The sequence below is a fragment of the Larimichthys crocea genome, chromosome III, assembly GCF_000972845.2.
Source record: "Larimichthys crocea isolate SSNF chromosome III, L_crocea_2.0, whole genome shotgun sequence".
Taxonomy (NCBI): Eukaryota; Metazoa; Chordata; class Actinopteri; family Sciaenidae; genus Larimichthys; species Larimichthys crocea.
The window spans coordinates 37,408,162-37,417,799 of record NC_040013.1 but is presented as its reverse complement, the minus strand read 5'-3'; the positions used below and the strand labels follow the sequence as shown (position 1 = coordinate 37,417,799).

At 40.1% G+C, this 9,638-nt stretch overlaps 1 protein-coding gene across 3 annotated transcripts in view; it reads left to right on the top strand.

The window, feature by feature from the left end:
- The window catches only part of commd10 (COMM domain containing 10), a 57,510-nt gene that overhangs the window by 20,904 nt on the left and 26,968 nt on the right, over positions 1 to 9,638 (top strand). The window contains exon 6 of one of the 3 annotated variants that reach the window (XM_027277846.1): positions 5,956 to 5,997. The exons of the other annotated variants lie outside the window; for them this stretch is intronic. Within the exon in view, the coding sequence (XP_027133647.1) occupies positions 5,956 to 5,982 (27 nt within the window). The 3' untranslated portion in view covers positions 5,983 to 5,997. Of the gene's footprint in view, positions 1 to 5,955; positions 5,998 to 9,638 lie in introns of those variants that run through there. 3 annotated transcript variants of the gene reach the window in all.

Here is a 9,638-nt window from a genome sequence, read left to right as displayed (position 1 = left end):
GAGTTCACATCATGCATTTCTGCATTCAATACCTAGTCATTACAGTTTTCCCATGGTGGCTGCTCCTCAGTTAGAACATCATTTCCCAGCCCTGTTGGAAAGCAGACAGAGTTTATGAGCTTGGCAGCCGTGGCTGGTACATGACATGGCACATTCGCCTTTTCTCCGTATCAGGCAATGGTAACTAGCTGCCACCACCATAATCATCTTGTTATGGCTCACACACGGCTCGTGTTCCTTGGCTTGTTTATCTTGGCGCTGTAGCTGTTGAGTGTCTCCATTCTCCCTGGCTCTGCAGCATCAAGCGTCCTGATTTAGAGGCTCTTAAACATGAAGATTTTATTTTGGGTTTAAAAAAGACCCAGGGATGAATTTAAAGGAAATATTTGACAATATTAGAAAATAGGGAAAAATAGGGTTCTTGGATTGATGAACTGTTAATATCAAACACACAGCAACAATTTATAGATATGAATATTAATTTAGTTGAATTCTCTCTCTAGTGCGAACAGGGTAAACAGCTCACTGAATATGTTTTTCAACCTTTTAATATTTGTTTAACATGAAGTAGAAGCAGCAGAAGAAGAAAATGTCTGGTTTGTATAGGAATGTGGAAGAGGGAACAGTAAATGTTATGGCTGATATCAATAAACAAAACAAACATCAAATACACGTGAGATTGCATACATGCATCACTTTTATATGAAGGCAACCTGAACCATGTGTGGCAATGACAGATTCAGCCACTACCAAATACTGAATGTAAACTTACTGAAACGTGGTATGAGTTCATTAAATCTTACAGATTATGACTTTACACACACCCCAGTAGCTGCTGTAATGCACCAATTTGTTGCTACTATTATGAAACCGAGAAGGCAGAACATTTTATGTGTGAACATACAGTATGTGAACGTCGAGCTTTCGTAAAAATGCCTAGAATATAAGAGCTGGTATGCAAGAAACTTTAAAAGTTGAGTTGGATTTTTCAGATGTATCCTCATTGGTGTGGGCATGGCCTAAATTCAAGAGTTGAAAGGCTTGAGGGTTGAGCTGAAAGTCTTGTAAACAGTAAGCCTTGGATAAATAGTCCGCAGAGGCAGAGATCCCTCTGCCCACGGATAAACTGCCAGCTCTAGTCATTCCAATTCAGGGTTCGGCAGTTTTTAGGTGCTTAATGTGATTTGTCTCCTTTCAGTGTTTGCACCCTCCATCTAAGATGTGTGGGAGGTGTGAACAAACAATGTGAAAGCACCAGGCTATTTCTAGACATTACTTTTTCTTAGTCAGGTGCCATTCAAATAGAACGTACTGTACATGTTGCTTTTAAGCCTCAAATCTGTATATTCTCCTCTGCTTCATCCATCTTGCTATTCCTGTGTCTGTTTTTATTTCTATGATGATCCGTGTCTCTATTGAACTGTGTCGCTCGTTATACTCGATCTCTGCTTTTCCTCTGCCTTGTTATTGTTTATCAAAATATCACTGCAGTGAGGCATCGCAGTCCACTGGTTTTAGGATGCATACCGTGTAACATCATGAACCCCTGTTTGGATCTCGCAGTGGACCTTTGCCACTTGTTGCCGTAGGCACTGACAACATTGTAAGTATTTATTTTTGTGCCATATGTTTACATTTTTTAAACAGAAAACTTTGTGGCAGTAACATTGGCAGCAGATATTGAGGAGCAAGCTTGAACATTATTATTGCAATAAATCATGGCAGTGCAGGAGAGGATGGTCTGTGAGACCATATTGCAATCTGAAGTGTACAAATCATGATTTACTTTTTACTTTTTAGTACATCTAAGCATTAATCCATCTATTATGTGTATAGCCATGATGATGTTTTGATGCTAAACTTAATTCTCTTTCTATCGAGCACATTTACATGTTATTTTTACTTCACCCTCCTACTTTTCACCGTTACCTTCTGTTGCACATCCTCTGTTGCTCATTGTTTGAGTTGAAGAGAATGAATGAGAGGAGAAACATCCTGCGTGTGCAGTTGGTGAGGGGGCTATATTTAGCAGCTCTAAAGGATGACTCACAGTGACATTATGAATAGATAAGAAATGATCCTTCCATCAGTTACGAAAAGCCACTTTTCCCACTCCATCACTGCCAGATTCACACCATTTCTTTGTGCCGTTATCTCGCCATCCCTTGCAAATGCCCATCTTTCTTTTTTCCATATTACCTCTTTTTACCGCCTCTCTCCACACTTTTTTCCTTCTTCATCTTAATGAACCCCCCCCTCCCCTCCCAATCTGCCTGGCTCATTTGTCTTTGTGATAATTGGAGCAAGCGTCACATTGATAGCTAAAGCCCATGACAGTTTGTGTGTTTAGAGCACCGCGTATGTCACCTGCCATTAACAATATGTAGCATTTTAATTACAGCACATACATGTCCCGCCAATAATGGAGGCATTAAATCGGAGGCTCACAGGAGCAGATGACATGTAGGCCCTGTGGAACCATCACAACACCTCAGTGCACTGAATAAATAGACGCAACAGCAGAAGAAACTGACACATTAAGAGGAGCGGCGGTATGCTTAAGGGAATGTGGAAGTTAGGTAGTGATGATTACATTATTTTTGTGAATGAATCAGACTCAGTATTTAGTTCATAAGACGTCAGTAAATGGAATGCCGTCAGAACTTCCCTTGACTTCCAGTTGTTTCATCTGATAAACAATCTAAAAGAAAAAGAAGCAAATCCTCATTTTTGAGAAGTCACAAGAGGCAAATGTTCGGTACTTTTACTTGAAAAAGTATTGCTGAAAAGCACTGTGTTGGCTGTAGGGAAGCGGGGAGAGACAGAGAAAGCACTCAGGAGGAGTGCATGAACATCATATCCATCCCCGGAAATTTTTTATTTTTTTTTAAAAGTCCTTCACGTAGAAATCAGTCCACATGCTGTGAATGAGAAAGTCATGGAAGGTCTCAGTTTTTTTTTTGTAGTTATGTTACAATCCACTTACACAAACAGAGCTATTGATATATGCAAATTGCTTCATGTTCTGCAATACAGTTGAACACACCTGTGCTCATATTCTTGAATCTGCTTTGTATTTTATCCAGCATTAGAGCTCTCGAAGACTGGATGGCTTTGATTACCACCTTTATATTTGAAAGAAAAGGTACAAAAATACTTTTCTTTAGCTATAAGCGGCGGCCGCGGGTATGACTAATTCCGCAAGCTTCAGCCCATGTAGCAGACAGGACAAACCTCAACAGACAAGAAGTATAAATCTTTCATTTTGTCCTCAGAGAATGATTGGAGCTCGAGTTTCTAAATATTGCATGATTGTCCTTGTGAGTGCGTGGTGATTACAGGTGTCTGTTACAATGAAAAAAGTAGGGCGGTTTTGAAAAGAGCCTTTGTTTCAGTGCAGACAGCACCCTGAGTCATATTCAAACCTGTTTGCATGTCTGTCTGTCTGTTTTCTGATAATGTGGGTCAGAGAAAATCCATCAAGGTGGAGAGAAAAAGAGACACAGAGGAAATACTATCCCTTATTCCACGCGTGGCTGTCAGCCTGCCTGTCACTCTGTGCTCTTTTATACTATCGCAGTCTGTAATACCTCTTATTAGCTCCAGGTCCTAGCAATCCAGCCATATTTTGTTTGCAGGTTTAGCAACCGCATCGGTTCCCCTGTAGCATGTCTGATGGGACCCGAACACTCTGTTCTTTGTTTAGAGCCTGCACTATGAATTATAGATAGAGGAAGCAGCTCCGATATGTCACTTTCCTAGGCTTGGGAGAACACGCGCACTTTAGAATGCTAGACACAATGCAGACCTACACACACACACACCCTCGCATACAGAAAGGTATGCATTTAGATGTAAAAGTTTAGAAGTGGAGCCAGATTCATGTAGATTGAAGTAGACAAACACACAATGGAAACACAGGAACACACACACACATCAGGTGGCATCCTGGAAAACTGTTCTTTTTTTTATTCTGAAGGCTTTTCAGAGTTGCCCACAGTGCTCCAAATACATACACCCCCTGGAAATCTACTTGGGCTTTAGTCGTTTTTTCTGCTGCTGTCAGATCCCACACGCACACGCACACACACACACACACACACACACACACACACACACACACACACACACACACACACACACACACACACACACGCATGTCTAGGCTGTTACAGACTCTCATCTCATAGCAGAGGCACACTTGCAGTATAATAATCGTACTGTCACATTAGCCTATAGGGATGAGCATGTGCTATCTTGTTTTGACTTACTTCTTGTCTTAACAATAGAGATAGATAGAGAAAAACTCACACACATTCTCAGCAGGAGGGTTTCACACACATTTTCACAAACTGGGATATGGCCCTTGGTATGTTTTGGTATCTGCTGAGATGTTAATTGGCCACTATTCATTGTGCTTCTACTCTGCCATACTACTTGTGTGTGGGTGTATTCCCATGCTTGTGTATGTGTGTTACTGGAAGTTATTCAGTGCATATTGGTCATAAAAGGGAAATTATTGATTCATAAAACTTGTCCTTAATAGTACAATAGTAACATTCTGGGAATGTAAGAACAACATTGTTAAAAAACAAATATTTTTGAATGAGAAAAACAAAGCAAATGGTAAGATTATTAGAACTGCAGCTTAATTTATTTTTCATTTGATTCATTAATAGTTAATAGCCTGTGAAATATTAAAATCATAATTTATCAGAGGTCATGGTGATGTCTTCAATTAGCTTGTTTTGTGGTCTAAAATCTTAAAGATAGTCGAATAACTGGCCTGTGTGAGGAGGAAAAATGGCAAATAGTCACATAAGATAAGTTGGAGCATGTTGCTTGAAAAATGACTGAAATGATTAATCGGTTATCAAAACAGTTCCAGATTAATTTCCTGTTGATCGGCTAATCCACTCACCTCTTAAGATTGTTACGCAAACTGCCATCTATCACATTTCTATTACAAAGAATTTCTGGTTGAACTTTGTAGTGTAATTTTGCTGTGTTTTGCTGTGTAATGAATGAGTTATTACACACATTTTACATGCAAAACTTTTGTTTTACCTTCATATACACTGCCTAAATTTTGGCTTGTTAGCAAACTGTACACCTGACTGTGCTCATGTTTATTGAAGCAAGTTGTAAGGAAGTGGAATCTTCACTCAGGTCTTTGGTCAAACAAAGTTCAGTCTATATTTGGAAACATGAGGAACACACTCCCGCACAGCCTGAACTGAGTGAACTTAGGCTCAACTTCATGATGTCACCAGGTGTCAGGTCTGGAGATTCTCCAAAGATAATAATTTAGGGTGAATGATAAATGCCAGACACATTTATCATCTCCCCTAAAGCACCTAGGGGCATTTCAAGGGAATACAAATGCATGTTTTGGTTGCCAAATACTCACTTGGTAGAAAACCTCAAACAAAGCAGCTGTGAGTCCATAATAGGAAACTCAATCCTGAGAGCAACTTTGGGCCTCCACAGCTCTGACAAGTCTGACTCTTTCTTAATTTCTCTTCTTAATTTGGCGTCTGGTTGTTGTGCATGATCACAAGTATTTATTGGAGCATGGCAGAGTAACAGAATAACAGATAAATCCTTAAGTTTAATGACGTTCTTTTTAATGTCTGTACAAATTGAGTAATGGTAAGTGTTGCTTACTGTGGCAGCAGTAATATTCCAAAGGCCATTAGCCGGCCATGATCTGCCGCTGCACTGCGTCTGTTTTCTAAATGATATAGGAGGAGCGCGGGAAGAACGGAGGAGTAAGCACTTTTGTTATCATCTCCTTGTCAGATCCTCACAACCACAGCCCTCTATTACACTGCTAATAATAGAGGCAGGCTTTATCGCTAGAAGCACTATCGCAGTAGTAAAGAGAGGGAGAATCAAAAGAGAGGCTTCTCTGCGATATTGACAGGACTGATATTGTGATTCCTTTTCTTTCAGAATATTGTAAAGAAGAAAGAAAGCTGAGAAGCAGGTAGAGAAAGATGCTGTTGAACGTCCAAAATCAAGTTGTTATGAATGTTTGATTGGCATCCCTAAAGAAGAAACATAACCTGGGATGAAAGAGAGTGTGTGTGTGTGTGTGTTCTTGCAGCTGAACATGTGTGGGTGGAAATAGTTGGAGCCTGGTTCTCTCCTGGCTCCAGTAGTTCCAGTCTGGTAGAAATGGAGTCTCATCAAATAAGAAAAAACGAGTTCAGATTGGAGCAGATAGCTTCGCTGCATCAAGGCCTCCCGTATCAAAGCCAGACTAGATCCCCTATATGCTATCTGGTGTAACCTTGATGGCAAGGTAGGCCAGGTGCTTTAGGCAGAGATTAGTTGGGTGGCGATGAAGAAATGTTTGGTCAAAACAAAACTAGGATGAGATATGGCTGCAGCTGCATGAAAGGGAGGAAAGGCTCCCTGCTTGTTGTGGGGTTTTTTCAGACGTTAGCTGACATCTTGATGTGAAAGAGGCTGAACAGGAGGCTGTTTGTTTAGCTATGTGAGCAGTTCTTGAAGTTTGGCCTATTTGTGGAGCTGGAAAAAGTCATTCTGAGGCAACTGTGAGCTCAGTGACGTGTTTTTTTTTTTTTGTTTAGTTTTTTGTTTGTTTGTTTTAGGCTGCGTGTCAAACGCTTGCATGATTTAAATTTAACATTTAAGCCTCCAAGTCCATTATGTGTTTGACGTTTATTTTCGTGCACACCAAAGTTTAACAAGAATTTATGAGACTATTTCTAATGGCTGGGATTATGCAGAGATGTTTCCTTGGGTTATTCTACAACTTTGATCACTTGCATGAGCCTTTTCTGTATTGTTTGGAGCAAAAAAAAAAAACTCCCACAGAACTTGTATCAGTGTTTGTACTTCTGCACTGTCAGAACAGTTCTGCAGTCTGTGCAGAGGCAAGATATGAAGGCTTTGAACACACACACATACGCACACACACACACGCACGCATGCGCACACACACTCTCATGCACACATAAAAATCTGTCTGTCTCTTTCTGAAATGCATGCAAACACACACTGTCCATCTCCCTTTTCCTTTCACACACATCCACAAACATTCACACACACACACGCCCTGATGCAGCCCCCTTTGGTCATATATTCTCTTTGCTTTGTCAGGGTGTGCTGGCTGACCTGCCTTGAATGCACTAAAACTGCTGCGGTATGTGTGCACATGCCTGCATTCGTGTGTGTGTTTGCAGTGGAAGCACAAATGTGCATACATGATCACCTAAAAGTTCTCTACAGAATCTTCTGCATGTATGGCTGACATGTCTTGATTCTCGCCTCTATATTTGAGAGTGAGTTTCAGAAAGTTTGCTTGCCAGTTATAAATAATAGAGAGAGCTGAAAGTGAAAGCAGTCAAACTGACAGTCGCATCTTTGATGGTTTGGTCTTTTAAACACTGAAAACCAATTAGGTGGGTCAGGGGCCTGGGGAGCACAGAAAAGAATCCAGTGCCACTGTTCTGTCATCACCACCTTCAATCAACACTCACGGATGGCTAATGCACTCTTTATCTCGCACGCTCGCGCATAAAAGAGCTTTACGCATACACTCAGGAGCTACAGCATTGAACAGTTTAGTTATCCAAGTTTCTCTGTAGCTATGTTTTCATTCAGCTGTCAAGTGAATTATATAAAAGCTTCTCGAATGTAGCAAAAAGCAAAATGTAAATTAGATTTCTGTCAGCTGGGTTTAGTCATTTACGTAAATGTCCCAATGGCACTTCTAGTGTGACTGTGTATGAAAAATATCTATGAGAACTAAAAATAGAAACTTGATATAGTGTTGTATTGTTTTCTTGTGTCTGCTAACCAAAGCAAAGAAAATGTATTTATTCCATATCCTAATGCACAATTGATTTGGCTGTGCTTTCCCCAATACAAGCAGCACAGCTGATATTTCCTTGAGGTAGTTAGATATTGCTTTTTCTGGGCCACCCTTTGCGGCAATTTTTCAGAATATCAAAAGCGGTGACACTGAGCTGTTTATGAGTCCCATCATTTCACACCACAGCTTTGTGTTCTCTTTTTGTATAATTTATGAGGAATAACATTAATCCTATCAAACAATCTGTAAAAATACTCAAGCGAAAGTGTGTCTGAATGGATTAATTTTCAGGAAAAAAACAAACAAAATACAACAAAAAGTCAAAGAATCTCCATCAGAAGAGATATTTGCAGATTTACTGAGGATTTAAAAACCTTTCCAAATATGTTTTTGTCCTTAAGAATTAGTCATATTGTAAGTTTAGTATAGTCACAGACTATGTTGAAAGATGAATATGAAAAAAAGTTCAGTATTTCTGACACATTGCAGTTGTTGATGTGTTGACAGGTTAAGATTTAAGCTCTAGCGAGCAGCTGAGCTTTCTTATTCAGCTAACTTTCAGTCAGCTAATTTGGTACTTAAAGAGGACATATGTTACATCGTATGTTGTTCAGAGCAATGTAGGCTTACATTTTGTGCTCAGTATATGGAAAAAACAAAAACTACCAACCATCAGCCGAACATCCAGCTATTGATGTTGTATTTGTGCATCTGTGTGTGGGTATTCATTCCAATAAATGAACAATATCAACTCACAAAACAAAAAACATTCCAATAAATGAACAATATCAACTCACAAAACAAAAAAATATAACCCCCTGATTTCAAATTTGCCTTGTTAACTCAACATATGTAAACCACAGAAACAAAATAAAACTCACTAAAACCATCTTGGTTAGTCTTTCCACAAAAAGACCTTGATTCATTGAGCTCAGTGTGTGCATACCGTACTGCTGAAAAAGTCTGCCACTGAGCAGTTCTCACTCATTCTTCTGAAGCAGACCATTACATTTGTAAAAAAAAAAAAAATCTCAAGAAACCAACTGACAATGGACTTGGCCATTGTCCAATTGTCCAACCCGGACTGAAATTTTGGTGTTAACCTACACTATGTGTCATCTTTGGGGTGAGCTGGGTGAAGGTCCACTAGGTTGCGTGATAAGGCCCAGCTTCCAGACAAAGCCACTGAACCAGCTACACTCTGAGCTGCTGAGATAGCAGTGGCCCTTTTCCTCTTTTCTCAAGCTGTGTCAGTTTGACCATTCAGCCAGCCAAATGTGCCAACCTCATCAAGGTGCTCAGCTTTGCCCTTTTCAATAATTCATCCCCAAATTTGCAGGGCGGAGTCGAGGTTTGTCTAACAGCTTGCCATACAGGGGAGTGTTTCTTCTGATTGGAGTGACATGCAGTCCCTATCGGTCAGTGCTAAATGTCATTAGAGTAGCAGCCAAATACCACGTTGTTGTTTGAGGCTAAGTCACAGCTGCAAGATTGTTGTGCAACAAGTACAAAACTCATGTACACTTATTGCCATGGACAATTCATAAACATCAGCCATTCACACGTGCTCATTCATGGAAATACAATATAAGCCTGTGAGCGTGCATGTTTCTTAATGTTTTCTTGCCCTTTTCTCTCTTTAACCCACATGTAACTTTTTGGTGGGTTTCGTTATTCACACACACACACACACAGACACACACGTAAACGTGCACAAAACCACTCAAATTCAAATGAACTGAGGCATTTTGAGCCTCACGCTGCCTTCTTCATCCCCAGCTTTAACTAATGC